This window comes from Malus sylvestris, chromosome 10 (genome assembly GCF_916048215.2).
Source record: "Malus sylvestris chromosome 10, drMalSylv7.2, whole genome shotgun sequence".
In the NCBI taxonomy this organism is placed as follows: Eukaryota; Viridiplantae; Streptophyta; class Magnoliopsida; order Rosales; family Rosaceae; genus Malus; species Malus sylvestris.
Genome location: NC_062269.1, coordinates 42,834,774 through 42,853,343, shown reverse-complemented (window position 1 = coordinate 42,853,343; position 18,570 = coordinate 42,834,774). Strand labels below are relative to the sequence as shown.

The following is an 18,570-nucleotide window of genomic DNA, read 5'->3' as shown; positions in this document are numbered from 1 at the left end:
GCAACCTAGATACGTGTGTAATAATGTGTTCCCAGAAAATAGAACTACTCCTAGGCCTGCTTTTCATTCCTCGTTTTGTTTGTTCGATAATTGATTGATATGTTTATACACAAATAAGCAAAAGCTAAAACCCCACTTGTCTAATCCAACACCATGTTTGTATGACCGAGCTAGGACCGAGAAGTGGCGCATTGATCCAGTGACATTTTCTACATTGATCAAAATTCACGGGCAATCAGGGTATTTTGATGGGTGCTTGAATGTTTATGAAGAAATGAAAGCTATAGGGGCTAAGCCAAACTTGGTTATTTATAACACTTTGTTGGATGCTATGGGAAGAGCTAGGAGGCCTTGGCAGGCCAAGAAAATTTACCGAGAGATGATCAGCAATGAGCTTTCACCAAATTGGGTAACCTATGCAACTCTTTTAAGGGCCTATGGTAGAGCTCGTTACTGTGATGATGCTCTTTAGGAAAAGGGACTGGAGTTAAATGTAATTCTCCATAACACCCATTTACCTATGTGTGCTGATGTTGGTTACACCGACGAAGCCGTTGAGATTTTTGAAGAAATGAAGAGTTCTGAAACATTGAAGCCTGACAGTTGGACCTTTTCGTTCATGATTACCATATATTCTTGTAGCGGGAAAGTCATAGAGGCAGAAGCAACATTGAATGAGATGTTGGAAGCTGGTTTCGAGCCGAATATCTTTATTTTGACATCACTCATCCAATGCTACGGTAAGGCAAAACGCATTGATGACGTTGTCAAAATATTCAATCAACTCATAGAATTGGGAATAACACCCGATGAGCGTTTCTGTGGTTATCTCTTGAATGTGATGACCCAAACACCAAAGGAAGAACTTTGCAAGAACTTTGCAAGCTCCTGAATGTGATGACTCAAACACCAAAGGACGAACATTGCAAGCTTGTGAATTGCATTGAGATTGCTGATGAAAAACTAGGGGATGTGGTAACTTTTGGTGGAAAAGCAAGAAAGTAGTGAAAACTTAAAGAACGAAGCATCACAACTTTTTAACTCGATTGGTTCAGATGTAAAGAAGGCTTACTACAATTGCCTGATTGATCTTTGTGTGAACCTCAATCTCTTGGAGAGAGCCTGTGAGCTACTAGACTTGGGGATCACACTTCAGATATACATAGGCTTACAGTCAAGGTCTCAGACCCAGTGATTTTTGTATCTTAAGGGCCTCTCTCTTGGGGCAGCTCTGACTGCATTACTTGTTTGGATCAATGACCTATCTTGGGTATTGGAATCCGGTGAGGAGCTTTCGCCGTTGTTTGGAATTAATAATGGACATGGGAAACATAAGTATCCAGTCAAAGGTGTGGTGAGTGCATTTGAGTCGCATTTGAAGGAATTGAATGCTCTATTCCATGAGGCCTTAGACAAGGCTAGCTGGTTTTTTACAATAGAAGTTGCAGTCAAGTTATGGTTAGAGTCTAGAAGTTCATCTGAGTTAGTTACTGCTTAGATGTTGGGCTGTTTAGTTTACTGGAAAACTCATCACACTAAAACTGCAATGTGAAACTGGTATTTGCTGCTTCTCAGTTCTCTATTTATATGTTTTTGGAATTCTCTTTGGGCGTAGAGAACCGTTTTGTACCATTAGAATTCAACTATGAAATCTTCTTTCATTAGTCTTACAAAGTTAGTGAAGTTCTTAGAAATCCATCCTCGTACTCAGTAGTAATGCGCCTATATGTGTGATGTGATTTGAATAACATCATCGGTTAGATCATAGCTGAATGAGGTTTAAGAAATCGAAGAAGTGAAAAAGTCCAGTTTCCTTTTGTATGCTACGAAAGTTTTGAAAATTCCTTATGATCAAAACCATTTGGGAGTCACTCCAACATGAGAATGACAGGAGGTACAAAAACCGTCACCAGGGCCGACCTTGTGAATTTGAAGGCTCTAGGCGAGCTTTAAAAGTGGGATTCTAGAATCATTGAATCCCCAACTCTTTGTACATTGATATGTAGAAAAAATAATTTGTTAATACATTAAAAAAATGTATTTCTACATCAAATACCATTAAAAATTAATACTATAACAAGAAAGATATATAAACATTAGATAATACATGTGTCGCATTTTTAGATGCAACTGTACCAATTGAGTTTACATAATCCAAATTGTTATTAGATTAGGCTTTCTAATTATATTTGGAAAAACAATACTTGTTTGGGGAGTCTTCATCATGTTTCAAACAAGAGATGGTAACCAAATAAATGCCTTCTTTTCCACTACGCCACCAAGTTTTTTGTGTTATCCTTCTTACTTTAAAAGTATTTATACACTATATATACATATAAAAAAAAAATGGGGGCCCCCAGAAGTTGAGGGCCTTAGGCAGTTGCCTTACCAGGCTACCCTCAGGGCCGCCCCTGACCATCATAGACTAAAGTGACCTTAGATGCTTACTTTTTAGGCTTATTTCCGCTATTATAATTCTCGAGATACAAGACATGTTATTTGCTTGTGATAGAATCATGTAGACGTTTCTCTACTCAATGGGACCAATATATGGGACAGAAAAATACCATTCAGATTTTAACGGGATCAAAATGTAAAAACCTCACTCTTTATGTTTCTCTACTAGATGGGAAGAGAAATCTATTAAAAGTTAAATATAAACGTTTACATCTCTTCTACAAATGAGATAGATGAGCAGGAATAATGTTAACTTTCATGTGTTATGTATAGACACCGCCGATTAATCCCTTGTACAGTGCACTAAGACAAGAAAATATGGTTATTGGTTGCATGGTTTTATCATTTTCTGAGCCAGGAAGCTTATAAAAAAGTTTTTCTCAAAATGTCAATTTCCCAAAGGGTTTTGTGCGTTAAGATCAAGGGATTCCCTAGGTGGGCGTGGGTGGGTGGGTGTGTACTGTATTAGTTGCCAACTTTGCTGGGTCGAGTCTGGTGACGAAAAATCTAAAATCCATTTTAAAATCTCTTCTAGGTTTGGGCTTCGATATTTCAGAATCGGCCCAAATTCATCGTTGTGATTTTTATCTACAAACTTAGGCCTGTGGTGGGTATATTGAAGCTGCTATAAGTCCATTCGTTCAGGGTGAGAAAACAGTGTCGGCAGAATTTCTCCCCTGCGCATGGGGTTGCGTACAAGGGATTTAACACTCATCACATCCGTTGGTTTTAAGGCCTTAGAGGTCGAAGGCTGGGATTTCATCTCCAAGACGTTATGCGCAGGCGATGCGCACACCTGCGCACAGCATAGAGCGGCACCAGAAATTACGCAAAGTTACCTCTGCCTAATCTTTGTATTACGTATGTACTATTTGCACGACAGCGTTCAAGACGAGATATCTAACCACCGATCCCGTGCATCCACAAAACAACGTAATTCAAAGACAAAAGTTGAGTTAAAAAACATTCGATATGTCCAAAATGCAAAGCTTAGCCATATTGTATGTATGCAGAAGCAGGAAGCAGGCAGGAAAGTGAAATCAATTTTTAATGTATAGAATCAAATCAAGAGAGCCAAAGGACAACAAAACTATTATTATTAAATCATATTTAACCATTCAAATAGGAGGACATGACTTAACCGTGACCGTTCAAATAGGAGGACATGGAAGGGTAGAGAATCATACTCCCCACTTTTGACCATTGTTAGGGTGTGTAGTGTACTACTTCTAGTCTTGAAACAAAGATAATTAAGTGAACGACTAATTAATTTAAATATCGTTGCACCTAATGTCCACTAATCTCATCCTCATTTTCTTGTCGGTTGTATCAAAACGAAACATATCAAGTCTTACGTACAAATGAATGAGCTGTGATGCACTTACGTACAAGAAGAAAAGATCAAATCGGATTGATCAACCACTATTGTGTGAGCAACCCACCTCTATGAAATTGGGACATTTGAACCTCAGCCACGCTCTTGTCATCTGGAGCCCACGCTTTTTGGATTTTGATCATCCATTCTCTGTCCGGTACATTGCAGGTAATAGGGTTTATGATGCAGCATGTATGTACGTGTGGTTCTAAAATGATGCCATATCAATTGAATGAAAGTCGTTATCCTAATTGGAAGAGGATTCGCTTTCCTCTTAATCTCTCTTTTTTTCCCTCTTCTTTTATTTGAATGATTATGGTTTAGTTACGTCAACATTTTATATTGATTTTTTTTATAAAAACAATAAGACAAAAAGTAACATGTAAGAGAAGGGAAGAAAAAAGAATGGAAATAAAAGGATAAAGAATCCTACTCCAACCTAATTACCAGACGTTTCTTCACCGGTTTGGATTAACAAACCAAACTTCAAGTAGCTAGTCAAAGATGGGTGGCACCTGTTGTTACTTAAGATGTAGGGACAACTGGAGGAATTTCCATGTGCCATGTGGGGGTGCATGATCCATAATTGCACTTGACCAAACTATCGACCCTACAATATAGTTTTTTCTCCATTAATTTGACGATCTTGAAATAATATTGGCATCTCTCCTCTCCACCAAACTCTATGTGAACTTTAATAATTATAATTAACTTAGGATGTAATTTTATTTTGATAATTAATCATTTACTTATAATAATATTAGCAGGAAGTTGGAAAGTATGGAAGGTGAGGTGGGTGAATCAAAGCCAGCACATGCATGTGCAAGAAATTTCAACTTTTAGCGATCATCAGGAAGTCACCTATCTTCGTATAACGAGGAGGCGTATTGTCTGCCTCCTGTTTAGGTGTTTTTTTCATCATCTTCTATCTGTACGGTTACAGTTAAGGCACGTCAACATTTTATATTAATTTTTTTTATAAAGATAATAAGACAAAAAATAATGAGCATATAAAATGTAAACGTGGTTTAACCATGACCGCACAAAATATGTGAGGATGAGATGGGCACCCAAACAGGAGGGTAGACAATCTGCCTCTATAACGACAACTCTCAATTATTATAATGACATAACTTTTAGTGTGTCCAAAATATAGAATGTTACATCACATGTTATTATAAAAATAATGAGCTACTTGTGTTAAAAAATTAATAACTTAAAAATTAAAATTTTCCATCACTGACACATGTTGTATTATCCGTATTACAGTTACAATGAAACTTTTGTCCACCATAGCGTGGGATCAACCTACCGATATCAACGTGTTCGCAGCCCATTCGCCCTATGTACGAACTATTGTGCGCTCTCTCCCTCTTTCTTTTTCACTCTTTCTTAACAAGCAATTTGTCATATTTTTTTTTAATAAGCCACTTTAATCAAATATTGCTCTCTCCTTCTCTCTCTCTCTCTCTCTCTCTCTCTCTCTGTTTTGTTCCACCGAATTGTATTCCTATTTTTATATATTTTTGTATAAATATGCATATATAATTATAAAAGTTGATTTCGTTAAAGTTTTTGTCCCATTCAATCATTTTAGTTGAGAAGTTCTCGTCCAGATCTGAGCCTGAGAGCATCCACTACTCACTGCAATGGGGGAAAAGGAAAAGGTACGTAATATTTGGTATAGTTTGTGTTCTCTTCATTTTCTTCTTCCAAGGATAAGTAGATAACCCAAATGATGATTGTATGGCTAAAACTAAAAGGCTTTAAGCTCTTGTTTAAGTTTTGTGGTTCCTGTTCTTTTTTTTTTATATCCTAATAAGTCTCCAAGTCCCTTCCTCTGTGCTATTTTGTTGCTTTTTGCCTCTCTCTCTCTCTCTCTCTCTCTCTCTCTCTCTCTCTCTCTCTCTCTCTCTGTGTGTGTTACAGATTTGGCCACATACTTTCACCATGATTCTTCCCTGTCAGTCAGTTAGAACCCTGATTGTCCAGCAGCACTGTTCCACTTCTTTTTGTCTACACTTTTGCACAACAATCTTCTGTATATTTATATATTTTCTGAAGATTCATTCTTGTCAATCTTTGGTTAATGCACATATTTTTTCTATTAATATTAAAAATGGATAATTCAGGTTACGATTATGGTGCTGAAGGTAGATCTTCAGTGTCACAAATGCTACAAGAAGGTTAAAAAAGTTCTTTGTAAATTCCCACGTGAGTCTCTTTTCTCCTTGATTCATCTATATGGTTATTTGATGAAATACCAAAGTTAAAGTTCTTTCTTTTTGGGAAAATAAGATTAATTTAGATTAAATGTAAACTGAGTAAATTAATGTGTGTTTGTGAACAAGAGAAATACGAGACCAGATATACGACGAGAAGCAAAACCAAGTGGTTATCAAAGTGGTATGCTGCAGTCCAGAAAAGATGAGGGACAAGATTTGCTGCAAAGGTGGGAGTGCCATCAAAAGCATTGAGATCAAAGAGCCCGAGAAGCCCAAGGCACCCAAAGATGACGGCAAGCCCAAAGCACCCAAAGATGATGGCAAGCCTAAAGCTGACGGTAAGCCTAAAGATGAAGGCAAGCCTAAAGCTGACAGTAAGCCTAAAGATGAAGGTAAGCCTAAAGATGACGGCAAGCCTAAAGGTGACGGTAAGCCTAAAGATGACAGTACGCCTAAAGATGACGGTAAACCTAAAGTTGGCCTGCTAAATCCTGGACCCTCATCGCATGTCCAAGCGTGTTGTATGGATTGTTACCAGGGGCATGCAGCTGGGCCGTGCCACAGTGGTTATAGCGGGGGGCTAGCCTCGTACATCCAGTATGATGGTTACTATGGGAGGCCTGTGTATGACAGTTACGGTGGTGGCAACAGGGGGTATTGCGTTACCCGCCCTGACTGTTTCAGTGAAGAAAATCCCTCAGCTTGCACAGTCATGTAAATCATCGATCATCTTGTTGGACCGTGATAACTTCTTCAATCTCGGGATAATATTTTAGCAGTGTTCGATATTAATATTATAGGAGGGTCATATATTGTTAAGTGAATAATAAAGTTGGTCGTTGATCTTGGTGGTTGTCAAGTCACAATCACGTTAATCTGTTCTTATATCATTAGTATAGACTATAGAGAGAGAGATACATCTCATCATGAAGATGAAGATGAAGATGAAGTTGGTGGCTGCTACAATTTTCAATGCAATAAAAGTTTCCATTCCACATTCCCTTCTTTGTCCTGCACAGTGCGTGCGCGTGCGTTCTTATTGGTCAAGAGTGGAATTGAGGAGGTGTGAACAGAAGAATCTAGCTACGTATCTTTCTCATTTATTAAATGTAACATGAACTCTATTAACACAAACAAAATTTTGATTTCTTTTAAAAAAACTCATTATTATTTTTCTATATTTACCTATATTTCCAAAAGCTAACCATTTTTCTCTCCTACCAGCATGTTCTAATCTAAACTATATTTTTTTCTTTCTTTACAAAAACAAAAACCCATCCCGAAGCAATCTCTTAGCTTCTGAAGCTTATATGAGTTACACTATTTGATCAAGATAATGTGTTCCTTGGCCTCCCAGGGCTCATATGAGTAAACTAAAGAATGAAATTTAGCTACCATTTCTCGTCTAACAATGCTCAACTATATCATTTTCAGCCCCACATAGTTAGATTCTACCATAAACTAAAGAGTAATATTAAGAAGACTAAATTTGTAGACTAAATTTTATTAACTAAATGACATGAAAGTTGATGATTTGATTATTACTTAAACGTTTATAAATGTGTTAATTTCTTATTAGCGACACATCATTTAATTTGTAAATTTTATTTATAAATTTTGTTTTCTTAACATTACTCTAAATTAAACAAATCCTTGATCCCTCGGCCCCTCCAAATGTCGACGAGAGAGAGAGAGAGAGAGAGAGAGAGAGAGAGAGAGAGAGAGAGAGAGAGAGAGAGAGCGGCAGCAGCAACCTAGATACGTGTATAATAATGTGTTCCCAGAAACAAGAACTACTCCTATGCCTGCTTTTCATTCCATTCTCCTTTTGTTTGTTCGAGAATTAATTGATATGTTTATACAAAAATAAGCAAAAGCCAAAACCCCACGTGTCTACTAATCCAACACCATGTTTGTATTCCGGCTGATACCCTACAAAAACCCACCATTTCCTAACGGCTCGTAACATTTTTCTACCTCTGCAACATATTCTTATGCTCAATAGTTAATTTAATATTTTCTCGTGAGCTAATATTTACGGTGTTTTATTGATTTATAGATTTTTTGCCAAGAACTATATATAACCTAAAAATATATATATATATATATATATATATATATAACCTATATTTGTGTCAAATTTTAACCGTAAGAATCTTAAAATTCTTATGGGACATTAAGGAGATTTGGATGTGGAGGTGATTTTATTCTTAATTTTCTATTACGATAAGAATGCTTCTGAACACCTTAAATGACATCAATTGTTGCATTTTCTACAAAATTTATGAGCTAACACTCACAATTTTGTTATGGTTTGTGATTTCTTTATATTAAACTCATCTTTCCTACACGTAAGCTTTTGAACATCTGGACCTACAAAACGATGATAAAACTGCTATGAAAAAGCTTAATCATAACATTTTCCTTAATGCTTATACAAAACAATGCCTATTTTAATAAACTTTTTATCTGATCATAAAGCTCTTGGAAATTCAAGTTGGGCTTCGAACATCTTCCGAAGCCGTAAAATCACTTCCAGGCCCGACACAAGTTCAAAAAGATATTTGTCCTGTGAATGCAAAGCAAAAGAAATGCACCTTTCATAATCCCCCACAGGGTGAGGAAAATGGCTTATCACTTGTGCTCCTCACCCTCCTTTCTCTTCCGCAACCCCCAAACTCCCCCCGCTCTCTCCCTTCTTCTTCTTCCCCGACTAATTTCCGACTCCTAAGCCTTGCAATTAACACCCACAGACTCAGTTTTCCTTCACTGCAATTTCAGTCAAGAACCTCTCTGCAAATACACCATGTTTCTTTGCAAGACCCAGTTGCAGAAGAAGCCCAGAACTCCAAAGCTCCAGAAATTGGAAATATTCAGAGGCCAGATGGAAATTCCGGGTCTTTCTCGAAAAGCTATATCTGGGTCAATCCCAGCAGCCCCAGAACTTCACAGCTGCGGCACAAGTCCTACGATTCCAGGTAAGCTTCTTTGGTGAAAGTAGCTGAGTATTTGAACTCTTGCACTCCGATTGAAAGTGATGTTTTCGAAGCTTTAAAAGGTCTAGGGGATTATATTTTGGAACCAAACGCTGTGGTGGTTCTGAATAGCATGAACAATCCGGAAAATGCTTTGCTTGCGCTTAACTACTTTCAGCAGAGGTTGAAACCGAAGCGGGAGGTGATTTTGGATAATGTGACTTTGAAAGTGTGTAGGAAGGGTAAGGATATGGAGAGAGCAGAGAAGCTGTTCGACGAAATACTTCAGAGAGGTGTTAACCCCGATAATGTTACCTTTTCGACTATGATTAGTTGCTCTTTGATGTGTTCTTTGCTTGATAAGGCTGTGGAGTGGTTTGAGAAGATTCCCGGTTTTGGGTGTAATCCGGATGATGTTACCTATTCGGCTATGATTGACGCCTATGGACGTGTGGGTAAGGTAGAAATGGCTTTCAGTTTGTATGACCGGGCCAGGACTGAGAAGCGGCGCATTGATCCAGTGACGTTTTCTACGTTCATCAAAATTCACGGGCAATCGGGGAATTTTGATGGGTGCTTGAATGTTTATGAGGAACTGAAAGCTATAGGGGCTAAGCCAAACTTGGTTATTTATAACACTTTGTTGGATGCTATGGGAAGAGCTAGGAGACCTTGGCAGGCCAAGAAAATTTACCGACAGATGATAAGCAAGGAGCTTTCACCAAATTGGGTAACCTATGCAACTCTTTTAAGGGCCTATGGTATAGCTCGTTACTGTGATGATGCTCTTAATGTTTATAAAGAGATGAAGGAAAAGGGATTGGAGTTAAATGTAATTCTCTATAACACCCTTTTAGCTATGTGTGCTGATGTTGGTTACACCGACGAAGCCATTGAGATTTTTTAAGAAATGAAGAGTATTGAAACACTGAAGCCTGACAGTTGGACCTTTTCGTCCATGATTACCATGTATTCTTGTAGTGTGGAAAGTCATAGAGGCAGAAGCAACATTGAATGAGATGTTGGAAGTTGGTTTTGAGCCAAATATCTTTATTTTGACATCACTCATCCAATGCTAGGGTAAAGCAAAACGTACTGATGACGTTGTCAAGATATTCAATCAACTCCTAGAATTGGGTATAACACCAGATGAGCGTTTCTGTGGTTGTCTCCTGAATGTGATGACTTAAACACCAAAGGAAGAACTTTGCAAGCTTGTGAATTGCATTGAGAGGGCTGATGAAAAACTAGGGTATGTGTTAAAACTTTTAGTGGAGAAGCAAGAAAGTAGTGAAAAGTTCAACAACGAAGATTCACAACTTTTTAACTCGATTGGTTCGGATGTAAAGAAGGCTTACTCCAATTGCCTGATTGATCTTTGTGTGAACCTCAATCTCTTGGAGAGAGCCTGTGAGCTACTAGACTTGGGGATCACACTTCAGATATATATAGGCTTACAGTCAAGGTCGCAGACCCAGTGGTCTTTGTATCTCAATGGCCTCTCTCTTGGGGCAGCTCTGACTGCATTACATGTTTGGATTAATGACCTATCTCGGGTATTGGAATCCGGTGAGGAGCTTCTGCCGTTGCTTGGAATTAATACTGGATATGGGAAATATAAGTATTCAGACAAAGGTCTGGCGGGTGTATTTTAGTCGCATTTGAAGGAATTGAATGATCCATTCCATGAGGCCTTAGACAAGGCTGGCTGGTTTTTTACAACAAAAGTTGCAGTCAAGTCATGGTTAGAGTCTAGAAGTTCATCTGAGTTAGTTACTGCTTTAGATGTTGGGCTGTTTAGTTTACTGACAAAGCTCATCACACTGAAAATGTAACGTGAAACAGGTATTTTCTGCTTCTCAGTTCTCTATTATATGTTTTTGGAATTCTCTCTGGGCGTAGAGAACAGTTTTGTACCATTAGAATTGAACTATGAAATCTTCTCTCATTAGTCTTACAAAGTTGGTGAAGTTCTTAGAAATCTTGCATCGTACTCAATAGTAATGCGCTTGAAAGAGAAGGGAAGGGACCCTTCCCCATTTTTCCTATTGTCCCTCTCTCTCTCTCTCTTGGACTCTCCCCCTCTCTTTTTAAATTTATAATCAATATATGTAGGATAGGACATCAGATGGAAACAAGGTCGATGATGTGATTTGAATAACATCATCGGTTAGATCATAGCTAAATGAGTTTTAAGAAATCGAAGTGAAAAAGTCCAGTTTCCTTTTGTATGCTACGAAACCATTTGGGAGTCACTCCAATATGAGAATGACAGGAGGTACAAAACAAGTGTATGGTTGTAACTTCAGTTTCCATTCAAGCTATAGGAAAGGCCAATTGGCACCATCACCAAGGCCAGCTTGAGAATTTGAAGGCTCTAGGCGAGCTTTAAAAGTGGGGCTCTAGAATTATCGAACCCCCGACTCTTTGTACATTGATATGTAGAATAAATAATTCGCTAATACATGAAAAAAAAATGTATTTCTACATCAAATACTATTAAAAATTAATACTAAAACAAGAAAGATATATAAATATTAGAGAATCCGTCTCGCATTTTTAGATGCATATGTACTAATTGAGTTTACATAATCTAAATTGTTATTAGATTAGGCTTTCTAATTATATTTGGAAAAACAATACTTGTTTGGGGAGTCTTCATCATGTTTTGAACAGGAGATGGTAACCAAATAAATGCTTTCCTTTCCACTACGCCACCAAGTTTTTTGTGTTATCCGTCTTACTTTAAAAGTATTTATATACTAATACATACATATAAAAAATTTGGGGGCCCCTAGAAGTTGGGGGAATTAGGCGATTGCCTTACCTGGCTACCCGTAAGGCCGGCCCTGACCTTCACAGACTGAAGTGACCTTAGATGCTTACTTTCTAAGGCTTATTTCTGCTATCATAATTCTCAAGATACATGGCATGTTATTTGCTTGTGATAGAATCATGTAGACATTTCTGTACTCAATGGGACCAATATATGGGACACAACAACACCATTCAAATTTTAACGGGATCAAAATGAGAACCTCACTCTTTACGTTTCTCTACTCAATGGGAAGAGAAATCTATTAAAAGTCGAATAGAAACGTTTACATCTCTTCTACAAATGAGATAGATGAGCAGGAATATGTTACTTTCATGTGTTATATAAACACCGGTGATTAATCCTTTGTACAAAGCACTAACACAATAAAATATGGTTATGGGTTGCATGGTTTTATCATTTTCTGAGCCAGGAAGCTTTTCAAAATGTTTTTCTCAAAATGTCAATTTCCCAAAGGGTTTTGTGCGTTAAGATTAAGGGATTTCCTAGGTGGGCGTGGGTGGGTGTGTACTGTATTCGTTGCCAGCTTCGCTGGGTCAAGTCTGGTGACGAAAAATCTCAAATCCCGTTTTAAAATCTCTTCTAAGTTTGGGCTTCGATATTTCAGAATCGGCCCAAATTCTTAGTGGTAATTTTATCTACAAACTTAGGCCTGTGGTGGGTATATTGAAGCTGCTATAAGTCCATTCGATCAGGGTGAGAAAACAGTGTCGGCTGAATTTCTCCCCTGCGCATGGGTTGCGTACAAGGGATTTAACACTCATCACATCCGTTGGTTTTAAGGCCTTAGAGGTGGAAGGCTGGGATTTCATCTCCAAGACGTTACGCGCAGGCGATGCGCACACCTGCGCACAGCATAGAGCGGCACCAGAAATTACACAAAGTTACCTCTGCCTAATCTTTGTATTACGTATGTACTATTTGCATGACAGCGATCAAGACGAGATCTCTAACCACCGATCCCGTGCATCCACAAAACAACGTAATTCAAGGACAAAAGTTGAGTTACAAAACATTCCATATGTCCAAAATGCAAAACTTAGCAATATTGTATGCATGCAGAAGCAGGAAGCAGGCAGGAAAGTGAAATCAAATTTTAATGTTTAGAATCAAATTAAGAGAGCCAAAAGGACAACAAAACTATTATTATTAAATCATATTTCTTGATAAGCTGAGGTCACAAATATATATTAGCAAACGATAACAACTTTTAGTCAATCAAATAACAAGACAACGCACGTTGGTCTTGTATAAAGTAAAAAAGATTTATTGAACTGGTATACGTAGTACGTACATTATATTTTCACGATTTTGAACTCTTAATTGATCGGCACACATGAGTGTTGCCTGAAAAACTCACCATTTTTTGTGTTGCCTCAATCCCATAAGCCAGTTCGCAACCACAAAATATGAATATGTAGCTAGCTAGGCAACATGATACACCAGCACACTACTTTTGACCATTGTTAGGGTGTGTATTGTAGGCACTGTTCTAAAAATCCCCGCCTAGGCCCCACCTAGGCGCTAGGCCCCACCTAGGCGCTAGGCCCTAGCCCACCGCCCCGATTAATGCCTAGGCCCCAGCCCACCGCCTAGACCACCTAGGCACCCGCCTAGCCCGCCTAGGCATCCGCCTAGCCCGCCTAGACCCGCCTAGGTTGCAACTCACTTAGACAGAAAATACATAACTTTCATTTTGTATTTTGTTTTTTTCCAATAAATTGTAAGAGACTTGTTGCATACTTGAATGAACAAACATTATATTCTTATTTCACATGTTTTCATTATGTTCCAATACTTCATGATATATATGCATTCTGTTTTGTAGTTTATGATGAAATTATATATATTTCAAGTAGAAGCAGACACTTATTTACTTGAAATATGATAGATTTACTTAAATCCGCCTAGTCCGCCTAGGCTCCCGCCTAGGCCCCGCCTAGGCGCTAGGCCCCAGCCCGCCGCCCGATTAGCGCCTAGCGATTTTTAAAACCTTGATTGTAGGATATTTCAAGAATATATATATATATATATATATATATATATATATATATATATAGATATATAAAATATGTATATGCATATGCGTGCGTTTTGTATTGGCAGAGAATAGAGTTGGATTCCTTCCCAACAATCACATCTCTTCAATTTAAAAACCGCATCTTTTGATTGTTGCCAAAAAAGACATGACTCATGGTCAACAAGTGTAATCATTTTCCTAGCAAATATGATCTTTAGGTAATTGGTGCTCTTCATCAGATATACTCATTAAAATGCCCTTTGGATAATGCTTTGTATATGTTCAAACAGATATGACATATTGAACCAATATGACTTCAAAAGTTATGTACTTTCGATTAACTTGAACATGTGCAATTCTCTCTATATATTGATAACATTGGAAGAAGAGAAAATTCTTTGAGAAATTTGTTGTCTACACAATTTCTTTGCTCTCTTCTTTCTCCATATCACATTCATACAATTTCTTTCTAGTTATTTCTAAGGGAATACAATTCGGTTTTGCTAATCGAATATTTCATACTTTGTTGTATCCTGGAAGTGATTTGCCAATAACCCTTTAGCAAACATTCGAGTGTGGACAAATAACAATTTAAAGAAACGATTCAAGTCGTACCTCAAAGTCATTCTTTAGTTGATTTTCTATATTTCTACATTTACTCTAACATAGTGTACTACTTTCTAGTATTGAAACCTCATTGCACCAAAAAGATAATTAAGTAAACAAGTAATTAATTTAAAAGGAAAATCAATGAAAATGGTTTGAAAAGAGTTTTAACGATAAAGATAAAATAAAGAGTAAAGTGCATGGTACCATGTTTGATTTTTTAGTGTACAAATGTGATTTTTCGTTAAAATGAACAATACCGTGAATTTTTCGTTAAAACTTTCACATTTAAATATCGACACACCTAATGTCCACTAATCTCATCCTCATTTCCCATGTCGGTTGTATCAACACGAAACATATCAAGTCATACGTACAAATGAATGAGCTGTGATGCACTTAATAAATGGACCGCTAAACCCTTAAACAAGAAGAAAAGATCAAATCGGATTGATCAACCACTATCGTGTGAGCCAGCCCACCTCTATGAAATTGGGACACTTGGAGCGGTTTTCTTAGGCAGTAGCCACACTTCTGTCGTCTGGAGCCGACGCTTTTTGAAATTTGATCATCCATTCTCTCTCCAGTACATTGCAGGTAATAGGGGTATTACATTCATTTTTTCCACGCCAAATTCCACATATATGTGATGCGTCATGTATGTACGTATGCCGGTAAATCGAAACCCCTGGTTCTAAAATGATGAAGTATCAGTTGCATCCAAGTCGTTATCCTAATCACTAGACGTGTCTTCACCGGTTTGGATTAGCAAACCAAACTTCAAGTAGCTAGTCAAAGATGGGTGGCACCGAGCTAGGGACAACTGGAGGAATTTACAGGTGCCATGTGGGGGTGCATGATCCATAAGTGAACTTGACCAAACTGTCGACCTTACAATATAGTTTTTTCTCCATTAATTTGGCGATCTTGAAATAATATTGGCAGCTCTCCTCTCCACCAAACTCTATGTGAACTTAAATAATTATAATAAACTTAGGATGTAATTTTATTTTGATCATGGACTCATTTACTTAAAATAATATTAGCACATACATGGCAAGTATGGAAGTTGAGGTGGGTGAATCAAAGCCAGCACATACATGTGCAAGAAAGTGCAATTTTTAGCGATCATTAGAAACTATCTTCGTATAACGAAAACCCTCAATCATGTAGAGATCTTTCAGCGTGTTCAGAATACAGAATGATACAGTACATGTTATTATAAAAATAATGAGCTACTTGTGTTAAAAAAATTAATAACTTAAAAAATAAAATTTCTCACCACTTATACATGGTATACCACTCGTATTACAGTTACAATGAAACTTTTGTCCACCATATAGCATGAAATCAACCTTCCTATATTGCTCTCTCCTTCTCTCTTTCTCTTTGCTTTGTTCCACCGAATTATATTCCTATTTTTATATATTTTTGTAGAAATATGTATATATCTATAGTATATATTAAGAAAACCCTTGTTGTCAACTTTTTCCCCCTTTTTTCCAATTTTGGCCTCACTTTTCATACACAATACTTACATATGGAGTGCAAAATAGTAATTTTGTATCTTTTGCACATTTTTCCAATTTTTCTCTCACTTTTAATACACAATACTTACATAAGGAGGGCAAAATAGTAATTTTGTATCTTTTGAGAAAATGACAAACATATCTCTATTTTTCCTATTTTACCCTCACTTTTGATACATAATATTTACATAAGGAGGGCAAAATAGTAATTATGTAATATTAAGATAAAATATGCACTTATTAAGAGAAATTGTTCCATCATCATTTTTTCATACTCTTTTTAAAATTTTAAAAACTAATCACACTTCTTAATAAACAAAAAACAAAATGAAATTGTTCACACACATGGTGCGTGCTCATAACTAATAATTATAAAAGTCGGTTTCATGAGAGCAGTAGTCCCATTCAATCATTTTAGTTGAGAAGTTCTCATTCCACTACTCACTGCAATGGGGGAAAAGGAAAAGGTACGTAATATTTGGTATAGTTTGCGTTCTCTTCATTTTCTTCTTCCAAGGATAAGCAGATAACCCAAATGAGGATTTGTACGGCTAAAACTAAAAGGCTTTAAGCTCTTGTTTAAGTTTTTGTGGTTCCCATTCTTTTATTTATATCCTAATAAGAACCCATGTCCCCTCCTCTGTGCTATTTTGTTGTTTTTCGCCTCTCTCTCTCTCTCTCTCTCTCTCTCTCTCTCTCTTTGTTACTGATTTTGCCACATACCTTCACCATGGTTCTTCCCTCTCAGTCAGTCAGAACCCTGATTGTCCAGCAGCAATGTTCCATTTCTTTTTGTCTACACTTTTGTACAACAATCTTCTGTATATTTATATATTTTCTGAAGATTCATTCTTGTCAATCTTTGGTTAATGTACATATTTTTTCTATTAATATTAAAAATGGATAATTCAGGTTACGATTATGGTGCTGAAGGTGGATCTTCAGTGTCACAAATGCTACAAGAAGGTCAAAAAAGTTCTTCGTAAATTCCCTCGTGAGTCTCTCTTCTCCTTGATTCGTCTATAGTTATTTGATGAAAAACCATAGTTAAAGTTTGTTCTTTTTAGGAAAATAAGACTAATTTAGATTAAATGTAAACTGAGTAAATTAATGTGTGTTTGTGAACAAGAGAAATACAAGATCAGATATATGACGAGAAGCAAAACCAAGTGGTGATCAAAGTGGTATGCTGCAGTCCTGAAAAGATAAGGGACAAGATTTGCTACAAAGGTGGGAGTGTTATCAAAAGCATCGAGATCAAAGAGCCCGAGAAGCCCAAGCCACAGCTTGCAGACAAACCTAAAGGCATAGAAAAACCCAAAGAGGCCGACAAATCTAAACCGGCAGACACACCCAAGGAGGTCCAGAAGTCTATACCACAGATGGAGCTAGTGAAGCATTCTCCTCTTTATATGCAGCCGGTTCCTTATGTGCCAGGGTACCCACCGCCTGTTCAAGCGTGTTGTATGGATTGTTACCAGGGGCGTGCATGTGGGTCGTGGCATAGTGGTTATGGCGGGGGGCCATCCCCGTACATCCAGTATGATGGTTATTATGGGAGGCCTGTGTATGACAGTTACGGCAGTGGCAACAGAGGGTATTATGAAGAAAATCCCTCAGCTTGCACAATCATGTAAATCATCGATCATCTTGTTGGACCGTGACACCTTCTTCAATCTCGGGATAATATTTTAGCAGTGTTTGTTGTTTGATATTAATATTATAGGAGGGCCATATATTGTTAAGTGAATGATAAAGTTGGTTGTTGATCTTGGTGGTTTTCAAGTCACAATCACGTTAATTTGTTCATTATATCATTAATATAGACTATTAGTTATTTCCTATTTCGCAAGTTGATTTTCATCAACTACTACTAAGCGATTAGTGAAGAGTGGAATTGAGGAGGAGGTGTGAACAGAAGAATCTAGTTACCTTCCTCATTTGCATTTTTCACTTATCTTTCTCATTTATTAAGTGTAACATGAATTCTATTAACATAAACACAATTTTTATTTATTTTGAAAAAACTCATTATTATTTTTCTATATTTACCTTTATTTTCAAAAGCTAATCTTTTCTCTCCTACCAGATTCAACTCGCTTGTTCTAATCTAAACTACTTTTTTTTCTTTCTTTACCAAAAACAAAAACCCACCCAGAAGCAGGAGGTGTGAATAGAAGAATCTAGCTACCTTCCTTATTTGCATTTTCACTTATCTTTCTCATTTATTAAGTGTAACATGAATTCTATTAACATAAACACAATTTTTATTTCTTTTGAAAAAACTCATTATTATTTTTCTATATTTACCTTTATTTTCAAAAGCTAATCTTTTTTTTTCTCCTACCAGATTCAACTCGCTTGTTCTAATCTAAACTACTTTTTTTTTCTTTCTTTACCAAAAACAAAAACCCACTCAGAAGCAATCTCTTGGCTTCCCGGGACTTATATGAGTTACACTAGTTGGTTAGGATAGTGTGTTCCAATTCATGTAAATTTCCCACCCATAAGCAAACCCTTGGCCTCCCTGGGCTCATATGAGTAAAC

General features: G+C 37.1%; 1 protein-coding gene and 2 pseudogenes across 3 annotated transcripts; all 3 read left to right on the top strand.

The window, feature by feature from the left end:
* The first annotated feature begins 236 nt into the window (after window positions 1–236).
* LOC126587358 (pentatricopeptide repeat-containing protein At4g16390, chloroplastic-like) lies at window positions 237–1,498 on the top strand (annotated as a pseudogene).
* A 3,728-nt stretch (window positions 1,499–5,226) lies between these two features.
* LOC126587357 (protein PYRICULARIA ORYZAE RESISTANCE 21-like) lies at window positions 5,227–17,867 on the top strand. Of its 3 annotated transcripts, none has more exons than XM_050252394.1 (3): window positions 5,227–5,499; window positions 16,936–17,017; window positions 17,155–17,867. In XM_050252394.1, the coding sequence occupies exons 1-3, from the start codon at window positions 5,482–5,484 to the stop codon at window positions 17,658–17,660; spliced, it is 606 nt and encodes a 201-aa protein (XP_050108351.1). In that variant the 5' UTR covers window positions 5,227–5,481; the 3' UTR covers window positions 17,661–17,867. The 3 variants fall into 3 exon arrangements, with proteins under 3 accessions (XP_050108351.1, XP_050108349.1, XP_050108350.1); XM_050252392.1 differs by lacking the exons at window positions 16,936–17,017; window positions 17,155–17,867 and adding exons at window positions 5,965–6,046; window positions 6,186–7,054 and having other exon boundaries at window positions 5,257–5,499; XM_050252393.1 differs by lacking the exon at window positions 5,227–5,499 and adding an exon at window positions 16,376–16,490.
* Window positions 8,201–11,081, top strand: LOC126587351 (pentatricopeptide repeat-containing protein At4g16390, chloroplastic-like; annotated as a pseudogene).
* Window positions 17,868–18,570: the final 703 nt, after the last annotated feature.

Excerpts from the sequence above, each read along its gene's own strand:
- LOC126587357 (XM_050252392.1), top strand. Across the intron at positions 6,047-6,185 it reads AGTTCTTTGTAAATTCCCAC|AAATACGAGACCAGATATAC; the intron begins GTGAGTCTCTTT and ends TGTGAACAAGAG.